This window comes from Centroberyx affinis, unplaced genomic scaffold (genome assembly GCF_046629955.1).
Source record: "Centroberyx affinis isolate AG114_WGS23_722 - 3 ecotype Tasmania unplaced genomic scaffold, CSIRO-AGI_Caff_v1 ptg001044l_1, whole genome shotgun sequence".
In the NCBI taxonomy this organism is placed as follows: Eukaryota; Metazoa; Chordata; class Actinopteri; order Beryciformes; family Berycidae; genus Centroberyx; species Centroberyx affinis.
The window spans coordinates 194,022-218,956 of record NW_027279599.1 but is presented as its reverse complement, the minus strand read 5'-3'; the positions used below and the strand labels follow the sequence as shown (position 1 = coordinate 218,956).

The 24,935-nt window shown below is 42.4% G+C and overlaps 1 protein-coding gene across 6 annotated transcripts; it reads right to left on the bottom strand.

Annotated features, from left to right (window-relative positions):
* Window positions 1-209: 209 nt before the first annotated feature.
* On the bottom strand, window positions 210-24,935 carry rasgrf2a (Ras protein-specific guanine nucleotide-releasing factor 2a). 6 transcript variants are annotated; one of them, XM_071522917.1, is made up of 29 exons: window positions 24,657-24,935; window positions 13,254-13,360; window positions 12,394-12,541; window positions 12,004-12,093; window positions 11,615-11,868; window positions 11,407-11,486; window positions 11,103-11,296; window positions 10,825-10,934; window positions 10,612-10,730; window positions 10,346-10,509; window positions 10,080-10,146; window positions 9,818-9,954; window positions 9,555-9,637; window positions 8,297-8,545; window positions 7,862-7,954; window positions 6,220-6,525; window positions 6,017-6,126; window positions 4,931-5,056; window positions 4,750-4,839; window positions 4,509-4,615; window positions 2,718-2,830; window positions 2,350-2,410; window positions 1,809-1,912; window positions 1,383-1,467; window positions 1,051-1,248; window positions 854-933; window positions 637-754; window positions 453-521; window positions 210-340 (listed from the first exon to the last, which is right to left on the bottom strand). In XM_071522917.1, the coding sequence occupies exons 1-29, from the start codon at window positions 24,933-24,935 to the stop codon at window positions 245-247; spliced, it is 3,837 nt and encodes a 1,278-aa protein (XP_071379018.1). In that variant the 3' UTR covers window positions 210-244. The 6 variants fall into 6 exon arrangements, with proteins under 6 accessions (XP_071379018.1, XP_071379016.1, XP_071379015.1 ...); XM_071522915.1 differs by having other exon boundaries at window positions 6,017-6,153; window positions 6,244-6,525; XM_071522914.1 differs by having other exon boundaries at window positions 6,017-6,192; window positions 6,283-6,525.

The following is a 24,935-nucleotide window of genomic DNA, read 5'->3' as shown; positions in this document are numbered from 1 at the left end:
ACTTGTTGAAATGTTTCTAGTATAGTTCATTCTCTTGACTGATATATGCATTAGATATCCACACAAAAAGGCACATTTTCACCTGAGTTTTCCAAGCACAACAATTGGCGATGCTTGATATAACGCCCCCTGCTTCATTAGGTGAGCATGAATCTCAAGTTCAGTCAACTCGTGGTTTCCCCGCAACAATGTAGTTAACTGGGAAGTGTGTGTGTGTGTGTGTGTGTGTGTGATGCACGTGCGATTAGCCGGGTGGTACGCGGGGCTCAATCTTCAGCGAGAGCTCATAGAGGGTATCTTCATCCATCACCAACGTCTTATCCAGTAGGAACTGGGTCACCTGGAAGGAGGCGGGACAAGACATTTCGTTTTAACAATTACATTCTAATCACTTCATATGGCACAAAGACACTTAATGGTAAAAGCAGTGGTGTCCGTTTTATGAGACGCACCTTGGGCTGGTGCTCTATCCGGTACGGGGCTTGCTGGAACTGCCGAATCTCTCGGATGATGTGGGAAATCTGAGGGAGGAGAGAAAAGAGGGAATAGGAAACGCTTCATTGAATAGCTCTTAGTAAGGACGGTGAGGGAACGGGAGGAGGAAAAGAGCGGTTAAACGAGTAGTTCTTTCTTTACCATCCTCATCTTGGAGAAGTTAACCAGGCCCTCCTCGGTGAAATTGGGCGTTCCCTCCTCGATGAAGGCCAGGTCGGTGAGGTACATGCCCAGGTAGGGGACGCACGGAGGGTTACAGCTGCACAGACAGTGAAAACATCAGAGGATTGATATAGAAGTTTGTGGATTTACACGACATTCACCGCTGTACTTGCTTTCCGGCGATTGGGGTATTTACTTTTTAAGTGTCTCTCTCAGATTCTTGAACCTCCCTTCTGATGACACCGTTTTCTGCAGCCTGTCCATGAGTGCTTTTGTCTAGGAACCAGATAATAGCCAAACACAGAGCCATGGAAAATTCATATATTACTTGTGTTATTAGAGCTTTTATTGAAATCACAAAGGAATGGATTCTGCAGGAATGTGAGCTTCAACCTGTTTGCAGACTTTGGCCCACGTCTTCTTCAGCCTGTAGATGGCGCTGCGGTTGAGCGCGGAGGTGATCTCCAGTACGCCGTTGTAGTTGTTGAGACAGCGGCAGATGTCGGCCACCGCTAGCCACTTTTCTATGGAGCTGGCCCTGGAGCCCACGTCCGTGTGGGTCATTATCTGAGACGCCACCAGGTTACTCATCTGTGGTGAGAGGGGGAGAGGGAGAAATGACTTTTTCACATCTTGTTAGCTAATCTTCCATGTCCTAATGTGCACCTATTTCACAATACATGCAAAATGTTTCTTTCTAGTTATTCGTATATTGAAATCCTTACGTCGTTAAAGTGCTGACTGGTCTTCATGATGTACGGAGTCCTCTCTGTCTTGTCCACCTTCATCCAGCCCTGACCGAGGAACTCCCTGGCGGACAGGACACGTTCAGCACAATACATGATACAGTATTAGTCCACTATCTGTCCTGAGTCCACATGTCAAGACCCTCCCAAAGAATGTACTCTTCCACAGCTACTACAGGAATTCTTGGATTTCTCTACTGCAGACTGTGAGAAGTTTTTAATATTTACCAGCCTGTAATATCCTATTCCCCAGTTTCAATCAATAGCTCAGCTCTGCTGCGCTATAGCTTGATGGTGGCTTGATGATGATTAAACTGATTAAGCTGTTGTGTCTCGTAATGTGTGCAGTTCATGTGAAGATTGTCATAATAGTTTAAACAATCTGCAGCTTACTCATCTACTCACTCATAGGGAATACTCCTGAACACAATGTGGTCCAGCAAGGTGATCTGCTCTGCTAGTTCCATGGCTGAGAGAGACTCGAAACACTCTGCCTTAGGAGTCTCCGCCTGCACACACATACACACACACACATACACACACACACACACACACACACACACACACACAAGAAAAAAAACACAAATGCATGCAGTATATGTTTCCATTTTCATGTGTCTAGAAGTTCATAGACCTTCACACAAAACGTCTGCACTACACAGTCAGTCACTTGGGTTCACGTGTTGGGAATCCGGCTACGGCTATAGAAGTTTGTTAAGATTTGTCACCACAATACACAGTAACTACAGCTGGTGGTTTTCATTAAGGGAAAAAACTTCTTCACCAACAGAACGACAATCTTACCACAATGAAGTGTAGTAGAGGACAGCTTTTCTGTGCCATAATCAGGAGATAAATGATTTCAAGATTTGCTTAAAAGCTCAGCACAAACACAAATCAGTATTGAAATCCCTTCTGTTGAACACTGCATGACAGCGATACTGACCATCTGTAATATGTCCTCTATCTTCAGCTGTGCATCATCTTGTTCTTCTTGAGAAAGGCCACTGCAGAGCAAGACAGACACGGTTACAAAATGTGTCTACATTGGTGTTTCTGTGTGTGTCTGTGTGTGTGTGAATATTACGCACACTTGCACACCATGTATATTGCAGTAAAATCACATTCCTGCTTCTTCAGTTTTCACACTTTCACACTAATTATATTTTATTTTCATAATGGTTCCACTATTTCATACTGTGTACGTATTGATATTTTTAAATTTTACAATGTATATACACACCTATATTTGTACACATATATATAGTGAATATAATTATACATAGTGTTTAATGTTTGTGTGCATGTGTGTACCTTAATATGTTTGCCGCGGCTTTCCTCTCTTGCGGCAGCAGGTCCGGATCTCGTAGCACCTCTTCTAAGAGACAGATCACCCCCATCTTCAGCTCACTGTTCGTGTCAAAGTCCTGGTGAATACAACATGCACACACACATTCAGTTATAACTGGGGTTTAGGATATTGAGTGTTTGCAGACTGAAGGTCCCAGAATGACTAGGCCCATCTTGTTGAAGTCCATCATTTGAATATTGGAAGATTTGATGCTTAATTTCATATTGGTAATGATTTTACAAGTGTTCTTTTGGCAGTAGCAAGAACTTCTTAAAACCTTTTTAATCATTATATAATTAACTTAAAAATATGTACATATTTTAAAGAATTTTCATATAAAATCCCACTGCTCCAAGCATTGCTCCAAGTCTTCAATATCATGCCTATAGCCACTACAGTGTATTGGCACACAGACTGCGGTGCATGTGGGAGGGATGCCCTCTAGAGGACAAAAGAACGTCTTTCAAAGGACCAAAGAAGGCACAGAGCTTCAGTTTCCCAAGCCCAGACATAATGTAAAAGAAGGAAAAGTCAAAGCTTTAGGCCAGCGCCATGATGCATTTATACCAGGTGCAGCGTTTGCACTTTTGTCTCTGCAGTACAATTACAACTTCATGTAGGCAAAAGTAAAGGTAAAAAAAAATTGTGTACTGTACAAATAGGACTTGCTTGAAGAGGAATACTGCTCAATTTAAGAATTCACATGTTGTTCTTATAAATCAGTATTTGCCAACATACACTCTCTCTCAAAAATGGATACCAGAAAACAAAACCTTTAATGTGATGTGAATGTACAGCTTGAAGGGCCTCAATAGAAAATAAACTGGACTATTATATCTGTTTATATACTGTTAACAGGTCCATCTGAAGTTTTATACCCAAATGTGCTTTACATTAATAATGCTATCAACTCTGTGATAGAAAATCTATGCTGGCCAACTTTTCCATGAACGTTTTTTTAGTTTAGTTTAGCTCTTATTAACAATACACATAAACTTTGGTTGGTTGATTCCATACAAAGGTTAAGATCAGTGATCACATGATTAGTTTGTCTGGAGCCAATTAAGAGTATACATCATGGTAAGTAGTATCAAACTGATCCAAGTTATAGGGTGTTTTAAGGATAGGGGGAAAAAACATAAAATAATGCTTTTCTTACAATATTGATTGTCATATATTGTTGATATTGGTGGTTGTTTGCCTCATGATGTTCACCTACTGGAGGTCAGAGTTTACCCACTTTTTTATTTACAACTACTGATGCTTTCACTGCCAGCTGAACCCCACAAGGACTGAGTACCATGTTTATGGGGGAAAATATGGGGGGAAAAAATGGGGAAAATAGTGAATGTTCACTTAAAAGTCCAAGGGCACAAAAATAGCACATCTTAAAATGAAAATGACAGTCTTTAGGTCTCCCTGGGGAGGACGGTGACCTTTCAGACCGCTTCCTGGGTGGGAGAAGAGGCAGGCAGAGCAAAGAGCACCTCCGTCAGGAACAGAGTGACAGGAGAGAGTGCCGAGCGGGATGGCGAGAGGGGAGTAATGAAAGGGGGCGGAACCAAAGAGCAAAGACGAAAGGCTGTATTGTCCTTTCACAGGTTCACTGGGCCTACTGTACACTTTCAAGGCCAAGGAACACAAGTAAGGATTGTACTTGTCGAAGAACACACGTATTTATCAAGGGCTTTAATTAAGATGTAAGGCAACGGGAATCTTAAGAGAAACTGGGGATATAAAAGTCGTAGACTCACCTGGGAGTGCTTGGAAACCCAGTGACGCAGCACATTGAGCACTCTGTTGGTAGCAGCTCTGCGGATGATGAATTCTTTGTCACAGGCCTTCTCGGAATTACTAAAACCTGGGGGAAACACAGAAGATGAGCCCACACAATAGCTTTAACTATTTACTGTAAATGCTTTGATGTCATTCTTGGCGTTTAAGTGCCTGTGACCACCATTGAATAGTGCCAGATTTGGCCTCCCAAGCTCTCACCCTGGGAGCTGCTGTGCCCGGCGGCAGCGGTGGCGATCGCGAAAGCTGAAGCCGGTGACATGGTGCAGCGGGAGTTTTCCCCCGATGTGACTGCGGGGACACAGAGAGACAGGGGCGTTATGAGGACATGTGGAGAAACACACACGGCTGCTCTGTGTGTGTGTGTGTGTGTCCTTCGTACCTCCTGTCTGTCTGTAGCGTAGGTGTCTTGGTGTTGAGGGTGAGCGACAAGGAGACATGTCCCCCGGTTCGCTGGCGGCTGGCGATTCAGGAAGGAACTTGTCCAGAGATACTGACTCCAGGACAGCTGTTAGACAAAAAACACAATCAAACATGGAATTTTATTGATTATGTCGGTGTTACAGCATGGTTATAAGGCCATCTGGGTGCTTGTGTAACACAGGTAACCCCTAGTGATGCCACCAGGAAACAATAATATATAACACATGTTTAGATTTGGCTCCACGATGATCTAAAAAAAACGCTGTTTGGATGGAAATCGACTGTACAACCTGGGGATGAGTATGCACCCAGCTAGTGTGTGGTTTTATTTTTCAGGCTTTTTCTGCTTAGCTCCGTTTGTCGATGTGTGTCTACTGGATAGGAAAGGACAGTATTTCTGAGGATTATGGGAGGGCTCTCCATTTCATCCATTTAATAAGATGTCATTTTCCTCTTAGGAGGCACTCAGGCTGCCATGTAAGAGCTCTATTTATCTCTTCATCTCCTTTCTCTCCTCTCCACTTTGTTGTCAGAGATTTTTTTTTTACCTAGTGCTTTGCCGCTGTTTTATAGCGTACAAGCTGTCAGGCCTGGCCAGATGGTGACGGTGGCCCCACAGGGTCAAACACAGTGTCTGATCTAAGAGCAAGATTATTCTTCCGGGGGGGTAATGATGACCCATTTACGTCTCTCTCTTTCCCTGGTCCATTGGGTTGGTAGGCCACTATCAGCGCTGTGTCAGATCGAGTCAAAATGTTTACTGTAAATGCTAATAAATAAATTATATGCAAGACAATAAAATCCTGAGCTTTGCTGTAGATGGCACTAATGCTCAAAATGATGTTCGAGGCTTTTCTATGGCAGATGTGAGACAACCATCTCATTGCTGAAAATGAGAGCTAAACTAAACGTTACTAAACCTCAATTCCATATAGGCATAACAGTATCTGTGCCGCTACACTAAGGCATGTGCCTACACTTGCTCTGATGTGTGTGTGTGTGACCGGCAGAGTGTGAATCATATGTTTCTGTGCTCCAGCCATACCCCTGCGGATGCTGCGCCTCAGCTTTCCGCAGAAGGCGTCGAGGCGAGGCAACTCTCCGCTGATGTCGTCCGCCGCAGCTGGGCTGAGCTCTGGGGAACTGGGACCGCGGCTGAGGTCCAGAGGGGCCTTGGTGGAGACGGGGGGCGGCGAGGACACCCCGGAGGCCTGGGGAAGGCTGGGAGAGCGAGTGGCGGTGGGCGGCGGGGAGGAGAAGCCGGAGGGGGGCCTCGTTGAGCCGGGGGGAGGAGAGGAGATGGAGGGGCACTGGCTGGAGGTGGGGGAGTTGGCGGCGGAGGAGGAGGGGGTGGTGGAGAGGTCTAAGGCTCCCGCTTTAGCGCTGATGGGGGAACTGAGGGAGAGCTTCCGGGAGTGGACGGGAGAGGAGGTGCGAGAGGGAATGGAGAGAGGAGGAGGAGAGGAAAACTTCCGGCACAGGCGGGGGGATTTGCTGTTCAAGGGGTCAGCTCCCCAGGCGCCCTGGTTGGTCGCAAAGAAGAGCTCCAGAGACCTGAGAGGGAGGAGAAGAGAGGAAAGAGGAACAGAAGAGGGATGAATAAGAAACTAATAATATCTACCTAATGATGAGACTAATCAAATTTAACATTATTTCACTGATATTGATACCTATCAACATCAAATCCATTGCTTAGGGAAGTTTAGTTATACAAACATTGCTGCTGCTCTGGAGGCAGAAATAATCTCAGTGGTTGAGTTAAGCGGTTGAGTTTGTCACTAGATTTACACTTTTCAGAGCTCCTAGCAACCTTTTATTCTCAAAAATAAAATAAAATGTAAATATGTTGACTCCTAAAGCACTTGGCGACAAATCAGTACAGCTGTTAGCATTTCTGCTACATGCCTGTCTTCCCATACACAGCAGTCCCCCTACATAGTTGTGGCCCCTGCTCTTAGCAGATTGATTGATATACAAATTAATGTATGATGTCATCTGGTGACTTATAGTAACTTTTTGAGCAGCCAGTAGCCGCCCTTATAAAAACGAAGTTTATTTTACTGTTATACTTCTTTAAAACAAAACAGTAAGACAGTATACTTTCATTTTACTTTCGTTGTACTTTCAAAAAGTACACTTGAGAATAGTATATTTAGGCTTGTACTTTTAATGTGACTTAGACTTGTCGAATACGTTGTTACACTTTTGCAAAAGGTACTGAAAATAGTAAGTGATCCAATTCACTTTTAGTATTTGTGTGAGTCAACCTCAAGTATAGCCTACTATAAAGTACAGATATAAACTTAATGTTAACTTAAAGTATAGGCTACCTACAAGTAGGCTGCACTTATGTGTACTTTAAAAAAGTACAATTCAAGTCACCTTTTGTAAGGGCCAGCGAAAAAAGGTGTAAAAGAGGAGGCAGCTATTATGAAGCCAAGCACTCTTGATAACTGAAAAACAAATTTTATCTAGGTTAGCTAGTTAGCCTAGCTGACCTTCCACTAAATTCAGACTAGCCTGCCTGAAGGCCAGCTGTCTAGGTAAGCTAGTTAGCTAGCCTGCTTGGAGGATCATTAAAGCCATCATGAATAAATGAAAAAAAGAGGTAGTTTCCATTTCTATTTTTTATTTAGATTATGACTAGAGTTTCCTGCTTTGTCAGCCATGTTTGCCAGTTTGCTAACACTCCAAAACACTGTGGTTCTTTGGCTCCACCAACTGAGGTTTAACTCATTATTTCTGCCTCCAGAGCAGCTCTGCCTCTGAGAAATGTTTGTACAACTAAAACTCCAACCTGCAAGGTGCGTATTATACAGTTGGTGAAGGGAGACTACAGTGTGTATGAGATGAGTAACCAATGCCAGGTAGAGATAGTGATGGTATTTACTTGGACTGGTCCAATGCAAGCTGTGTGATCTTCAGACTGTAGTCGGGACAGAGGGATGTGATGGACAGACGGTCAGATGAGTGGTACTGGACCCTGAGAGGGACAGTGACAGGAAGAGGGAGAGGAGCACCGGAGGAGTGGAGGGGAAGAGTAGAGAGGCCGACAGATGAAGAGAGGAGGTGAATAATGAGAGGAGAGCGGGGGGAGCGAGAGAGAAAATGTAGAAATGGAAAGGCGGAGTGAACGACAGAGGCACTGTAGACAGCCATGCATGAGTCTGTTACATGAGAGAAGAGGGAGGGAGAGTGAAGATGGATGAATATGTATAATAGTAAACAAACAGAAACCGTTACAGTATTGATTAAAGAAAACTTCAGGTATGTTCCTAAGCTCCTACACTACCGTTATATTTGTATTAGAAATAGCTGCATGTACCTGACAGGTATGGAGGTGAATGGCTTCTTGTAGATGTCGGCCAGCTTGTCCATGACCACGGCTGCTGTGGTGAAGATCCTGTATGTGTGGAGGAAGGTGTTGAGGAAGTCTATGGAGAGGAAGCGCAGGTCCGTCAGCCGCTCCAGCAGGCGCTCCACACTGGCATATCGTATCTGCGGGACCTTGCAGGAGTTGAGCGTCTTGCTGAAGCAAATGTCGACGTCATCTTTGTGCAGCCGGGCGTCAGACCTTAGGGAAAAAAATAAGGGAAAAAAATAAGATAATCAATAGTCAGGTTTCTGTTGACTTATCTGACATGAGTGTCAGCAGTGTGACAGGCTGAGTATAATGTTGGTATGACAATGTTTATCAGTGTTTTTCAATCAGATTGTGAAAAAGTGATAAAACTGACTAACATAATGATGCAACACATAAAAACTGATTTTTGCACTAAAAATGGAAAGTGCTGAACAGAAATGATGATGATTCTATTAGGCTCTAATCAGTTGTTGACTGTTGAATATTTAGTGAGCCCTGGTCTGCAACAGCAAAATTAAGATAGCTCGACAATTAAACAATTTAAATGTAGAGATTTGTATTTGTTGGTTTTGAGGCATCGGCGCAAAAATCAAAAGTTCAACCAACACATCTTCATGCGAGTGTCCTGCCCACACTGTAGAAGTAGACAGTGCACAATTTTGGCCAAACCAAATTTTGCAGTTGTGTGTCATCAGAGGTCAGGTTTCAGATGTGATTTTCAACATTTCCCACGCATCCGAGTGCACAGTGCCATTATGCTTGACTTACTGAGTTGCACAGGCAAATTATTTGGTGTGAGTAAGACATGTTCACCATTTAATTTATATTTACACATGCCTGTACTGCAGCATCTGCCATAAAATAAAGAAACTATACATCAAGACTTTGTGGGCTTAGAGGCAGAGACATAGTATGTCCGATGTTGCTGCATGCCTAGTCTAATGCATGTATGAAACATAGGTCTGACATGGATATTGTGTTTATAGGTATAGTTTCTCTTTGTTTGTCTCACAGTTTCTGTCACCATTTGTTGGAACAGTAATTTAGCAACTGAAAAATGAAAAATGTTTTAAAAAAATTCTCCAATATCCAGTTTCCTTTACACATTAACCAATATATTCCGATGATGAGACAAATAAGATTTTGTATGTAATCTTCACTGCTACAATTTGAATCCGTCCCCACCCATATAGTACCTTCAGACCTCCTCTTTTCTTACTTGATCATGTGCGGCACAGTAACCTTGGAGTTCTCCTCAAACACGCTGGTCATCAGGCCGTTGCAGCGGATATTATCAATACACTAGAGAACAGAAAAGTAGAGGAGACAGGGAGAGAAACATGAGAAACGTCACTTCCCTTTAATTCCATTAATTCCCCTTAATCTGGAATCATGAAATTGCTTTGATTATACTTATTAAGCTCAATTCAAATCTGTCATTACCATCCCTCTAATCCAACACCTTTATGCAGACAGGCTTACCTGACTGATGTCACTGGTCCAGGCAGCCTTCTCCTGGCGGGACGGAGCCAGTAAGACAACAGAAAAGGGCTGACCATCAGGCGGCTCCACCACAACCTTAAACTCCAGATGGTTGAAGCCTTGGCCGGCTGCATTGTCTACAAAAATAAACACATGGGCCATGCCCGAATTAACAACATTAGTTCAAAGCTAAATCACTGGAATGGGATTGGATTAAGAATCAGAGCTGGATCAGCTTTGATACGAAGACATTGATACTCACAGTCCTCATCACTGGCATCCAGCTCTTCAATGAGAGTGCACTCTATCAGGGACAAAGCGCCTCCTTGCTGTGGGGGAAAGAGAGAGGAGGTGCTGCTTATAGGTTAGATCTAGTAGAGAGGTTAGTGTGTCTATGCTGTTTGTTCTACACACTGCAAATAAATATCCATCCTGACATGTCAGTTAGCCAATTGTTTAAGTTACTTGTTAAGATGGTTATTTTTCCCAGTGTAGCACGATAAATATGGGTGCGCAGGTGAGGCTGACCTTGAGCAGGTGCAGCTTGCCTCCAGAGGTGCGGGTGCAGATGAGGAAGTGTTTGGTGAACAGAAAGCACTGTCTTTCTCCTTCCTTCCGAAGCGACAGGGAGCCCAGGCGAACCTTACTGAGCATGCCCCGCTCACTGCTGGACGGCAGCTGGATGAGGGACCCTGGTCATGGAGAGACTCAGGAGTGAGTGAAAAGTCATAGAGAGGGAGAGGGAGAGAGAGAGAGAGAGAGAGAGAGAGAGAGACGTCGTAGAGGCAGCTCACCTTGTCTAACGAAGGTCTGACTGGTGTCCAGCAGGATGTCACAGCCCTCTACAATCATCCTTTCGATGGCCAGATTCTTCCTGATGTTCTCCGTGTCGCTCACCTCGTCATGCATCATCCTGACAACACAAGAGATCGTCATCGTCATCGTCACCACCGCCTTCGTCGTCACGTGCCACTCTCCATTCTGCAGGAACGCGTGCACACACTTACTTTGACAGCTCCTCTAGTTTGGACTTGGCAAACTCCAGACTCTTGCGCTCCACATGCTCGTGAGGTGTGTGTGCTAGCAGCTCATGGAGAGTGATGATGTACCGTGGAATCTGAAATACCAACATAACACACACACACACACACACACACAGACAAGCATACACGTGTGGTTTGTGTGAATTAGCAGAAGTATTGAAGTGTTTGATTGGAAAGCTTCGCCTGGCTATGGTATGACAAAGATATGGATGGGGAGTGGGTTTAAATTAAATGTGTGTCACCTGGAACATCGGGTAAGTGAGGAAAGTCTCCAACATCCGGCCCTCACAGGCAGCGTTCGACTCGTACTGTTTCAGCAGCTTGTCAAAGTCTCTGTTCTGCTTACAGTTGGCCAGCACCTGCAGACTGTACTGGTGGTTACGCACAAACTCCTGGTAGATGTTCAGCATGGGCAGCAGGATGTCAAACAGGTCCGCTGGATATGAAAAACACACACACAGAAGCATGGAGATACAAAATGTAGATATCATAATGTACTGTATATACTGTATATAGATATATATATGTAAGCGATGAAATACTCACCCAAAACTAGAGTGGGCCAGTTGGCTATCCGAGCCTTGAGGCCTTGGTGGAAGATCTCATGCAGAAACATTATGGTTTCACTGGGGGAAGGAGAACTCATCTCACATCACTTTGCATCAGCCATGACTCTGACACTGCGACTATCAACTAAAAGTTGAAATATAAGAAGAAAGTCACTGCTATATGATACAAAAAAACTCCATTTTACCTGTTGAGGAATATGCTGCTAACATCGTCGTGGCTAATGGGGGGTTTCTTGGAGCTGGCAGCCATGCGGAGCGGCCTGAGGAAGCAGTTGACTAGGATGGAGAGCTGGTGGACGTACTCCGTCTCCGCTTCCACCATGTTGAAGACGATCTGGTTCCTCTTCCTCATGCTCTCGGCGTGAGGAGAGCAGATGTAGTCCTGGACGATGATCTTCCACTTCCTCCGGCAAAGCCAGCCGCGCATGAAACTCTGCACCTGCACAGCCACAACACAAAAGATTTCTGCAAACAGCGATCTATCTATCTATCTATCTATCTATCTATCTATCTAGTGACATCATTTACAGTTAATCATAAAATTCTGTACAATTCAGTGATACCACCAATGTACCTTTTTGATCTTTTTAATATCTGGGTCTTCCTCGTCTTGGTTGTTCTGGTAAGGCAGCATCTTTTCCTTGGTTTTGTTCAACACTAGAATCTGGCACAACAACAGTCTCCATGTAAATACAGTATATGGACACAGGGGATGAAATATTGATGAAAACAACAAATATGTCGTGGAAGGATAAAGGAGTAATGGTCTTCGTTCGACTGAAGTGTTACAGTGTTTATATTTAAGTGGAACATACACTGCGTTTTCCTGTCCTGGCAGATGCAGATGCATGCTTTGATGTGTATGTCAGAGTGCATTTGAGAGCCTGTGCCCATGCATGCATGTGCGACTGCATGCAGATTTGTGTATGCACACACATACACGTGTGGACGCACTCATGCATACCTCAGCTTTAAGCCTCTCTATCTCGGTGTCCTGGTCCTCCAGCTGTGTGCGAAGCTGATTGGCTGCTATCTTCTCAGTCTCCATGATCTGGACCAGGTGGATGTACTTCTGCATCAGGACCTCACGCTCTATGATGATGTCAGAGTAGCTATGGGCAGCGATCAAAGACAGACAGGAGACGCAGACAGTCAACCATGTACATCCAGCATGATCTGATAATTCACATTAATCATAAACTGGGCTGAGTTCATCACCGACAGCAAAAAGCCGACATCAGATCTTGCATGTGTATATAAAACATCATTATACAAGAATAAACAAAGGTGTTATGACGTGCATAGAGAGAGAGAGAGAGAGGGAGAGAGAGAGAGAGAGAGAGAGAGAGAGAGAGAGAGAGAGAGAGAGGGAGAGAGAGAGAGAGAGGTCGAGTGGCAAGATCAAGTCTGTGATGTAACCGGTGTAGCAATACAGCACCAGAGTGTGACCTAAATGTGAACCGCTGCGAGCAGAACACGTCCGTGTGCATATTGTGCACACATACATACAAACAAACACACACACACACACGCAAATACACACTCAGATGTAAAATAAATATGGAATAATGCATAGTGGTTGTGTCAAATGTGCATCACCGCCAAGTCTCTGTCTTACAGCAAACCACAGTGCAAGACAAGGTAGGGAACAGTTTATTTGATGAAATCCATAACAGTCCACAGCAAGCTAATTAACAACCAACGAAATTCATGAAAAGTATAGACGTAGGTTAAGTACTTGCATGCTGGAAAATAAGAGGGAAAAGAGATACATAAGCAAAGAAAAAAAAAGATGATTAAAAACAGCAGTCAAATGTGTCTCACCTGGCCTGCTGGATGCAGTCCACCCACTCGTTGCAGTCTGACTCCTCCTCTGTCCGCAGCTCCAGAGGCTTCTGTCCGTCATGGCCGAAGATGACCAGGAAGTAGTGCTGCATTAGGGAAAACAGACACGACATCACCGGGGGTACATTTCAGTCCACAGGGGTCATCTTTAACCCCACAGCCTGCCCAGGTCCAGCTGTTCCCAGCGCAATAAAAGAGCAACAGCTACAGGTCCATAAGCGTAGTTTAGCTGCACAGCAACGTGTGTCCATATCCGCTATATATATACACATCAATGAATATTTTTCATTTTTCTGTATTTGTGATATTGTGCATGACCATTTAAACTTGGCTCAGATCCCCATCTTGCATCCTCACATCACAGATCTTGCCACTCACCATTTTGACAAGTCTAGCACAAAAATACCAAGCAGAAAACAACACTTGCAAGCATTTGAGAAGAGTTTTCTTACCAAGACTAAATTGACTGCCATCCATTTCAAAACAATGATTAATGCAAATATATACAGTATATAAGTATGTTTTCCTCCAAAGTGCTGAATAACAGGAAACACAGACTGTCACAGACTAATCAAGCATCATTACCATAACGAAGCAATGGGAACACATACCACTTTATACAATGTTTTATTAAATAGTTAGGCATTTTAAATACACTGTTTTACATTTGATGTAAAACAGCCCGTATACAATAATCTGAGATGACTGAGTACTTACTGAGCAACCTGAATCACATGTTAAAGAGAAAGGGGGGTGAGTGTGGTTATGTTGTTGCAGTAATCAAATGCACTTTTCCTTATTTCCTCATCTCTTTGATTAACATCAATGGCACTTCTAGTATCTGCCACAGTGAATTCCAGCATCCCAGAGTCATTCTCTTCTATAATCACTTTTGGCACTAATCAGAAACACAATAAAGCCACCAACAGTGCTTTCAGTTTCAACAGCAATCATCACATCAACACCAAAATCATCTCAATGCTCCAAGCGACTGGGCTCACTGCTCACTTACGGGTGGAGTGCAGTGTGCAGCTGTTGAGCGAACAGAGCCACATCATGGGACATGTGGTTAATTTGGTGAGTTATCTGATTTTTTTTTTAATTAAAACTAAAATGGTGCTTACAATATAATGTGTCCCACCATCGGTCCATCCATACTCGGACTCGGACTCGGACACTGCAGTACTCAACACTGCCCAACAAACCTTGTTGTGAATGCTGTTGTGAATGCTGTCAGGATCAATGCTTTGTGCTGGTAATGTATCTGCTCCATTACTCATGCTTATTGTTCTACTACTCTGCTTCTTTTAGGATGTTGACATAATCCTTGCCAGTTTGCTTGTGCCAAGACCAAGGCCTCCATGACTTTGCTGCACTGTTCCTTCCTGTGGACTGTGATTGGCCTGGCCTGGAGGTGCGACCACTCCTGCCGCTCCATGAATGGGTCATGTTGTCTACGAGTATCATGATGCCTCTGGGTCATAATAACCTAGATGACCAGCCACTCTGCATTGCACCGTGTCTTGCCACTCTGCCATAACACATTAACAACTATGAGCCAATGTGACAAAGCCGGCTAGATCACCCCCAGCATAGCCCGACCAATATCAATGATCTAATTAAGCGACTTACATGAGCGGCTATGACAAGTCTTTGGCTGCTATGCACAAATAAGGACAGATGCTCTGCTGCAATATTGTGAACACCTGCACAAACATGAAGCAAGCACAGTCACATGTGCAAACCTGCATAGAAAAAATATTTGCAAAAGATGCTGCTACAAAAAGCGCCTTGATAATCTGCCTTCTTTTTTTATTCAAGACATGAAAAAACTTTTTGGGGTCAGAAATGACATAATATCACTGACTTCCTTTCCAGTGGAATGGTAATCTGGCACGCTAAAAATAGCAGAGAGAGGAAATTAAGATTTCTAAATTTCTGTCTGCTGATTGAGAGTAGATTTCAGCGCTTCGAGAGTGTGTTGTATTTGAGCATATTGTGCTGATGCTGCACATTCATTCTTCAGCTGTGACGTTGGGAGAAAATTATTCACATAGTAAATTTAACAATATTTCTGGTCTATTAGCTTCCTGCATACATACACATTAACAAATTCTGACAGGATCTGATAAACTGAGAAATTATCCTTGGAGTAGCCTATTAGCCTACAATCTCCTCCTTATTTTTAAACATCAACACCTTAGATCAATTTTGCCACTCAAAAGATTTTACCATGAATAATAATACGTAACAAAATGTAATAGAGAAGAGGCAAGGAGGAGCATGGCCAGACAAAATTAGTGGGGTAAATGAAGTACATCCTAGAGATTAAGGAGTTGGGACATTTGGCTGTATAGACTCCTGTTAACGATGTGTTTTTGATCCTTGAAAACCATCAAGACTCATTTGATGAGTCAATTTATCAGGATAGCTTATTAATTAACCACAAATATAGGGTTAGATTTTAATTGAGAAAACATCATTCAAAGGATACTGAATATCCTTACTTGTAAGATTTAAAAAGGAAAGTTCACGATTTTAGGAATCATAATGATTTTGTGCTGGGCCACAGGCGCGGCACTGTACAACGCCCCCAGTTTAACATTTTGATGTTAATCATTTTGAAAGCTCGTCCAGTGGACTGACTGAACAGGGGGAGGTTGAGGGCACTGATGCCAACTTGGAGACCTCACTGTCACTGGATTTAGCGACTTTTCCGACCCCCTGGCAAATTTCTCAAAAGCGACTAGCGACAAATCTAGCAACATTTTCCAACCATGGGGAACAATGTGAATGTAAGGCTCATCATTACTATTTGATTAGTTACTTTGGATTCTGTTTGATGATTCTATACTATGTACCTATTTGGTTTCTTACATCTTTACAGTGGGCCTTGCCAGTGACGTATGTTTCAGTTGGTCATTGCAAGCTTAGCATAAACAGAAGCTAAAAGCGTTTGTGTTTCTGTTTGCAGCTTAATGTTGGCTGTTTTGGGGTAACATACAACATACATGAATGAATTTTTTTTGTTAACTTTAAGCACTTTAAAAACTGCTATTCTTTGCATGAATCTTGTTACCAGCAAGTGAGCTATTGAAAGTGCCATATGCTAATGTTAGCTTAGCATAAGGCAATCTCGTTTTTTGTTTTGTGTCATTTTGATTACTAAGTCAATATTGCCGTATGCAGTATAATGCTGTTTGTGTGACAATGAAATTGCATCACAAGTACTGTACTGTAATGTAAAATATGCTAACAGTTGTCTCTATACAGTTTCACTATTTCCATCAAGAAATCAAAATGTTACTTTTGTACAAATTGCAATATAATGGCCTTTAAAATTATCAGACATGATCCATCTAAACCCGATGGATCTACCTGATATACATGGATAGACCTAATGTTTTTCTGTGCTTTGGTAGTTTGTGCCTCTTGAAGCAAACCAAAAAGTAAGATACATATTGATGTTGACAGCACCTTGCCGTATAATGTACATTTATTTATTTTTACATTGCGTTATAACATTTGACAATGTATTTTCCTGTGAGGCAACCAATGGGAGAAAGTAGGCCTGTATAATAATGATGTAACGATAAGCGGGTGAGAGACACTAGCTAGCGTGTGCCGGCTACGGACCAGAGAGAGGCTTAAGGGCTTGTTTGTGTGTGTGTGTGTGTGTGTGTGTGTGTGTGTGTGTGTGTGTAGGGGGGAGGGCTTACATAACCATCAGGGCTTGTACAGCTCCTTGCATGGCTAATGCGGCTTCCCCGGCCACAGGCCTGCTTTAAGCTAGAGGATAACAATAAGAGAGAGACAGACAGAGAGACAGACAGAGGGGGCTTAAAGCCCTGGCTTGCCCTGTGCCCGGCATCACTACGCCCAGCCACAATCATCAGCTCATCTGTCTGCCATGCACACAGATATGAGAGCTGCTACTAGCAGCCAGCTCAGCAGTTGAGCCTCAGCATCAGTTACAATACAGGATGACGGTACATATCCAAGTTATTTGCCTCACCTCTCTTTTGCAAAAACTCACCGGTTTGAATTCACTCAGGCAACATGGATTCACTCAGTGGTAGCACAATTTGTTGAGTTGTGAATTATAGAAGCCTAGACTACTGCGTATTTGTATTTCATTAGCATTACCATTAGCAATTCAGGGATGCTTAGCTGTTTTTGATGCTAAAAGAGGGACTTTTTTTTTTTTTATGTTGTTTACGGTTTTTTTTAAATAAACAAACTTTATGATGTCAAACCTAGCTTGAAATTAACTGCTATCCCAGCTAACAAAGACAACCTAAACAAGAAGACAGGGATGTGACAAAGTTTGTAAGGCACCTTCCTGTGGGTAACGTAACGCTGTGCTGACATGAAACCACGCAACTCAGCACAATGAAATAATGATAATAACAGAAAGTTTGACAAAACCAAATCAAAGCTTCATGTTTACTGTGATGGATTCTCTCGCTCTGTGAAAGTTGTTTTTCATACTGTATATGAATGAATGGCAGCAAATGGCTTCTTCTGAAGGGAGGAAAACGAGCACTGATCTCCAACTATGCTGGCTGTGTGCAGAAACCAGCAGGAAGAATGTGAAGAGGAGAACTTTACCATTATTATCCTTTAAGCACAATTTTGTTGAAACTGTACAACTGTTTCCAACTCGTCAAAAACTCAAACACAAACATGTGCAAAGGAGCTAGTACAGTGTTGGTGACTTCCACTTACAAAATTATGTGTAAAAGTTCGTACTTCCAGTCAGAAGTCCCTGTAACTTTGGTGTAACCACTGATGACTTGTTCTCCCCTTCAACCCTTTTCCTCTCCAGATGAGGTATGTCAGTGAAATTGCTCTGTTCAGTTAGCATAGCTAGTGAGCATTTGAGATTGATTTGTCTTATGTGAGTTCACAGGACAGTAAGTCTTGTATGTAGGCTATATGTAGTTTGGAGTCTGTGTTTTGATGCAATGTTAGTAGTCTGACCATTTTTCTGCATTATGTTCAAGTGGAGTAAACTGTTCATACCAGTTATGTAAAGGCATACACACGTGTGCATGCGCGTGCACACACACACACACACACACACACACACACACACACATACACATGCACACAGGGCAATTACAGTTTAGACAGGATTTAAATATCCACATGGCTTAGGGACATTTTGACACCTAAAGCATCACTCCTGCCACACAGCTTGGCTGTAACTGCAGATAAATAAAGTCATTTGGCTAGTTGTTCAGTGGGCTGGCCCTTTTTTGGATAGTTTTCACAGACATACAACTACATATACAGACAGACAGACAGACAGACAGACACACACACACACACACACACACTACAGTACAAGGTAGGATACAAATATCACAGGTACAAGTAGTGTACAGTGGAGTCTCTGTGTGAGGTGCAGTTGTGTTGACTTGGTATTCAGACAGTGTCTGCAGGCAAAAGGACTAGCGAGGCTGCTATTCTTAGTCAAGCACAGCAGCATCCCAGAGCGCTGCCACCCTTACCCTTACATAGTAACTCAGACATACAAACACACACAGCATTACACTTTCAGACTCAACGCTCACAGTTTGATTTTCACGAACGTTTTCATGTGAATTAATAACTCAAGTAAATCCTGTAGTTTAACCACACTAATGGTAACACTATATCCTCATTTCTCATTTCTGTATCTCTGTGTGTCCTGGTCACTCAGAGCAAAGCAGTCACCATGTGTACATGTGAGCAGACGTCATCTTTCTAAGAAGCCACACAACCTTTAAAAGTGTCCTCACTACCGTCCATCACATCCCCTGCCCGCACCTGCACACTCATTACTTTTCTCCTGTCTAGTTTCTGACTGCCTTAAAATCCATTCCGTTATTCATCATCATCATCATAATCTTCTTCTTCATCACTGACCACCTTGTGTTCCTCTAAACCATGGCATTTCTATAGAAATAGAAATGCCTATAAATCTATTTTCACTATATTTCTCTCTCTGTTTCTACCACATCTAACTTATGTGCTACATAATCCACTTCAACTATCAACCCTCATCACCATGGCAACACATCAATCAGGTGGCCTGCTGCATGGTTGAGTAGCTTATAGTGGGCAGCACCATTAGCATAAAGCAGGGGCGGGCAGGGGAAAAAAATTTCACCCTGGATTCCAAACCTGGCCTGACCCTTTAGAATTAACTTATTAATTCAATTTTAGATTTATTTTTAATTGGCCTCTCTGCTTACCCCACTTTACCCCAGAACAGAATATAACAGAGGCAGAGAATGACGGACATGAACAGGTGGAAGTTTCTGGAGTGATGGCAAAGTGGATAAAGGTTTTACTAAAGTGTGACTTCTCATACTGAAATGGTCTAAAGATAAGTTGAATCAAAACATCCACACAACCACTCCATCTTCAAACTGATCATAAGATGATTACTCAAATATCCTGATGCAGTATTTATTAAATTATCTGTGCTAGTTTGAAGTACTTCAGTCTTACATAGCTGTCATATATAATACAAACCAACTCCATGTTGGTCGTGAACAAGATCAATGATAAAGCTGTGAATGATTGTCTTTAGCATCACAGCTGTATATATATACATACCGACCCTAACTGGGAGAGAGTGCTTGACAGCAATCATGGCTGATGAAAGCATAGAAAACCCAAACTTTAGTGCATCTCCTAACATGGGTCTTTTTAACTTTGTAACTGCTGACCTCATCTTGGGCCGATCTACTTTAGGAGAGGGTGTTACAAATCCTGGCGTGGCCTATCATCAGTGGCTGAATAAAGAACAATATAGGAACTTCTCTTGAAAGTTATGCTATCTGCTTGCTATCTCCATTCAAATATTATTTTCATGGCATGTCTGTTTATTGGATAGCCACAGTGAAGAGAGACAGGAATGATGGGAAAGGGAGAGGGGCGTGACATGCAACAAAGGCCCCAGGTAGATGGTATCCGCCTTCGCAGGACGCTCTCCATTCAGATTTCATGTTGAACTCATTTATTCCACTGATAGGCAAATACCCCCAATCTGAGAAACTGGTGTGGCCCATCAGTGGCCAAACAAGGACTCTTCTCTTGAGATGATTGGTGAAAGACCAAAGTCTACCAAAGTCTACATCAGTTTGCTTCCAACGACCCATGGCAATGCATTATCATCTAGTTCCATTAGCATCTGCATCTCTGAAGGTTGACTATGGGGTGTTTGTACCGCCTACTGACCCTTAGTGCATTTAACTACTCTTTAGAACTTTTTAGCAAAAACCCTGAAATCCTGTGCTTTTTCAACCCCTTGGGATTACACAAGAGGCAACGCTTTGGAACATTCAATGACTCTCCTGCCTCTCCTTTAAAGCTACAGAAATGTGCATCAAGAGAGCTATGTTGGGACCAAGGGCAACCTTCAGTTAAATTACCTGATCAGACCATGAGCACACAACTTTTGGGACTAACAGTAAAGTTTGAAGTGCATACAAAATGATGGCAACTACAACTTTATGAGGAGGAGATAGCTGTTTTTTTGCATGATGGACAAGGAAATTACGATCACAGTCATGTTCATGAACAAGAATATCATGACATGAACATATTCAGCGACAGGTAGAGACGGTAACTGCATAAATAATGTTGATACCAGATTAGCTGAGCTGTTAGGAGGAGAGTGAACATCAAAAGAGCTGAGTTATCAATTGTGCAGGAGTGCTTTGATGCTCTCTGATGTTTTGTCTGACTTCATTGTCCCTACATTTAAAATCACAGCCTTAGATTCAGAACGCTGTCAAAAACCAAAGAGTGGCGTTCATTAGGCAGGGATCAAACAGTGATCTGGCTTTAGTCTGGATGTTAGATGGGCCTCATCTCAGCAGCATAGTGACAGAAACTACTATTCTGTTGCCAAATGCTCAATATGCTCAACAAATTACAATATGACATGGAATTACATCTCCATACATAACCGACTACTTCAGAGTGTCATTGCAACAAATGTAAAATTTGCATGCTGTTACAACTATATCATTATGCAACTTTTGAATTATAATGCACTATATGAGAACATAAGATACTGCTGTATCACCCTGTTTCTGCACCAACGCCTCATGCCTTGGTAGGTGTTAAATGCTGCACTGCTGTACAGTCCTGTCTGCTCCATGTTTCTGATGACATCATTGGCCAGACTCACAGGACTGAGGAGTAAACAAGAGCTGCTGTGGAATCAGGAGGCAGACGGCCTCCTGTGGCTCTAATGCCATGCTGTCAAATGGCATGGGCAGAAGCTTAACAGTGGTGTCCTCTTCCACTATCTTTGGCTGACGGTGTGTGTGTGTGTGTGTGAGAGAGAGAGAGTGAGAGTGAGAGTGAGAGAGGGATAAAGACAGTGAGAAAGAGAGAGACAGTTTGTTGGTGAAGAACAGATGATTGGCTGAATGTTCTGGCCTCAGTCCATCAAAGAATATCATCTGTGTGAAGTAGAAACAGCTGGTGTCTGTCTGTCTGTCTGTCAAACTCCCCTCTCAAGATATTTGCCTTTTATAGATGCCTCAAATGTTATAACATAGCACACGAACACTACTACTACAGAAATATCTCCTAAAAGCTGCTATGTGAGAAAGATGGATTGGCTGTAACACTGTTAGCGGTCCCGAGGGTCACAGAAGGGCCATGAAGTTCAGAGAGAAAAGAGGAAGCAGAGGGAGAACCCCATCTTAGGGCAATAATAGTGTGTGCTGTGTATATGGCATGAGGATGACAGAAATATCTTTAGTGTATATAAAAGCTGGAACGTATGGCTTTCCATTTCCAAAATGAAAATTAAAAAAAAATCAGGGAGACAATTTTTGGCATTTCTTATGTCCTTCTTTTCTTTTGTCTTGCACAACGACCAGGAGGGCAAGAGTTGTTATTGATGAACTACTCCAATTTCTAGATTATGATTGTAGAATTTAGTTTTTCATTTTGTTTGTTATAAAGACTGCCCTCCTGACACTTTCCTATACCTCCTTCAAGCAAAATGACTGAATACTCAGTTATCTGTAGAGGAGCAGTGTGAGTGTTTCTCTGCAGGAGAATGGACCCAGGTGTTGGTTGAGGGGAAATTTCTAAGGCCATAGACAGACACTGCCTGTGCCAGTAATACAGCGAGTGCTGTCAACCGGAGTGCTGTGAACACACAGATGTACAGCAGACAGACAGGCAGGGAGGAGGGAGTTCATCCAGACTGCATTTAGAAATTAACAACAACCGCTGGCGTTGTTTATTGTTTATAAGGGTGATATAGATATGACATACCTTATTTGAAATGTCATTGTACATATATAAAAATGATAAATAATATAATTCAACAATGTGCTTCTTTAAAATTAGACTTACAGTAACCCTGTCTTTCTTTCTAAGACAGATGCGACCAGATCCCTTTAACACATTTTAAGGTGCAGGGTGAACTAGACTTAATAATAATCTTGCATAGTATGAAATATGTTGTTCAGTTGTAGATGGCACTTTAGCTCAGAGAGGTTTAAATTATCACCCGTTCTCATCACTAATGGAAAAGACAGAGGGTGCACTTTAAAAGCACTATTTCTTATTTGACTTCATGGAAGCCAGTGAAGAAACTGGATGAGAAAACTCACAGAAAGTCTCGCTGTCACGCAGTACATCAAACTGACATGCAGTACATTTGTAGATTCATTTGAAACTGAAAATTGTCTCAATTCTCATGATTTAGTTTTATGTTTGATTTTTTTTTCATGAAGCTCTTTGGTTTAAAATCCTAACCCTTCTTTCAAAGGCCACCAGGAAAACAAACAAACAAAAAAAGTTTAAGAAAAACCAGGGGAGCATGCCAACAACCTGCCCATGTAAGTTTGATAATAATAATAATAACAATAATAACAATAATAATAATAATAATAATAATAATAATAATAATAATAATAATAATAATAATAATTTATATGGTACTTTTCAAAATGGTGTTACAATTGCTTTACAAAATAATAACTAACACAAAACAAGTAAAATAACCAGTAAGAGAGCTTCATACGAAATAAAACAAGGTTACATGAGAAGACAATCAGTAACAGGTAAAAGAGAGAGTGAGGGGGAAGCCTGTCTGTGAAAATGTGTTTTAAAAAGTGATTTTAAAGAATGACACTGATTTTGTGCACACTGAAGTTGAGAATATACTGCGACATGTCTATTCCTTTTCTGCTATAAACCCAAGATGTTTCTGCATGTCAGCAGCAGCAGGTGGTAGAGTCTCACATGATTGACAAGTCCAATACAGTTCAACAGATTACCTGCATATCGGTGAGAAGATGAGAAGATGTCACTGGCTTATTTGATAGATTTGTTAGAGTCCAGCTAGTGGAAACTGAAATAAACTGTTCTCTACTTGTCAGCAAGTAGAGATCTGCCCACCCAGCATGTGTTGTGGTTGAGAAGGAAATGTGCTTTTCCTTGGAGAACAATAGTTTATAAAATAACTTGTTTAGATGTAACCTACATTATGCCAGCTGCCCATGGCATGAAACACATCTCCATACCCAGCAACACAGGAATATGGGTCATTTAAAATTAACATTAGCCTTCACAGAACAAATGTTTTCATATGGACTAGTTCAGTTTTCAGTTAAATTATCAATAGCGTCACACTCCTCAGGTTTACCTCATTACAAACGGGCACACTCTGAGAAGGATGTGTCATTTTCAACACACGTGTGTTACTTTTCAAGACGGCATAACACACACTGACACAAGACATGTCTAAAACATAGGATGTTTCGAAACTTGACACATTTATGTGTTGACATGACACATCCTCTGTCAGAGAGCACTTCTGTATGAGCGATCCTCTGCCTGGCAACACTTTAATCACTTTAACACAAGAAAACAGGGAGTTTCCTACTGTGTCAAAACTTAGTTGAGAGCAAGTACCTGTCCAGTCACACATCACGTGTACACCCAGAGATGTAGTGGTAAATAAAAAGGTGGGTAAATGACCTGTGACCTCAAACAACCACCAAAATAAACAAAAATCAGTTTGATACTACTTACTATGATATATACTATGAATTTAAGTCAAAGATTAATGTCAGGCTAAAAGGTGTTTGGCCTATGACCTCCTGTCAGTGATCATGTAAGCACCCACTATTATAGACAATGAAATATGCTTTTTTCCTTAAAAGACCCTATCCCCATCTAACTCACATTTATTTGATACTACTCACTATAATATGTAGCCTACTATGAATTTATGTTACAGACCACAAATGTCAACCTAAAAAAGCTCTATTTCCCAAATAAAGAAGTGGTTAAACTCCTAAAACAAAAAGGAGTGTAAACTGAGTCTAGGTGCCAGTAAACGTGTCCTACCTGCTGCTTGTCCATGGGCTCCTTGCTGACGGAGGAGACTTTGGGCGCGGGTGCCCGCTCGCACGTGCATCCCTCCAGCAGGTATATACCAGAGGGCCTCGTGCTCTGCTCGTTCTCGAAGTAGAAGAGCACGTTCTGGTAGAGGGCGAAGTACTTGTCGGTCCAGCGGCTGTTCTCCGTGGTCTTCTTGCTCAGGACGCCCCGCTTGGTGCCCTCTTTACGCGCAACCACCGACAGATACAGAGCGTGTCCCTCATTGTACCGTACGCTCTTCTGCAT

What these genes read in the sequence shown, in the direction of transcription:
- rasgrf2a (XM_071522913.1), bottom strand. Translation starts at nt 24,935, where the DNA reads ATGCAGAAGAGCGTACGGTACAATGAGGGACACGCTCTGTATCTGTCG. An exon ending in GGATGCCAGTGATGAGGACT is followed by an intron (nt 9,955 to 10,079) that starts GTGAGTATCAAT and finishes TTATTTTTGTAG; the next exon opens with ACAATGCAGCCGGCCAAGGC. An exon ending in GGGTTTCCAAGCACTCCCAG is followed by an intron (nt 2,831 to 4,508) that starts GTGAGTCTACGA and finishes TGTATTCACCAG; the next exon opens with GACTTTGACACGAACAGTGA.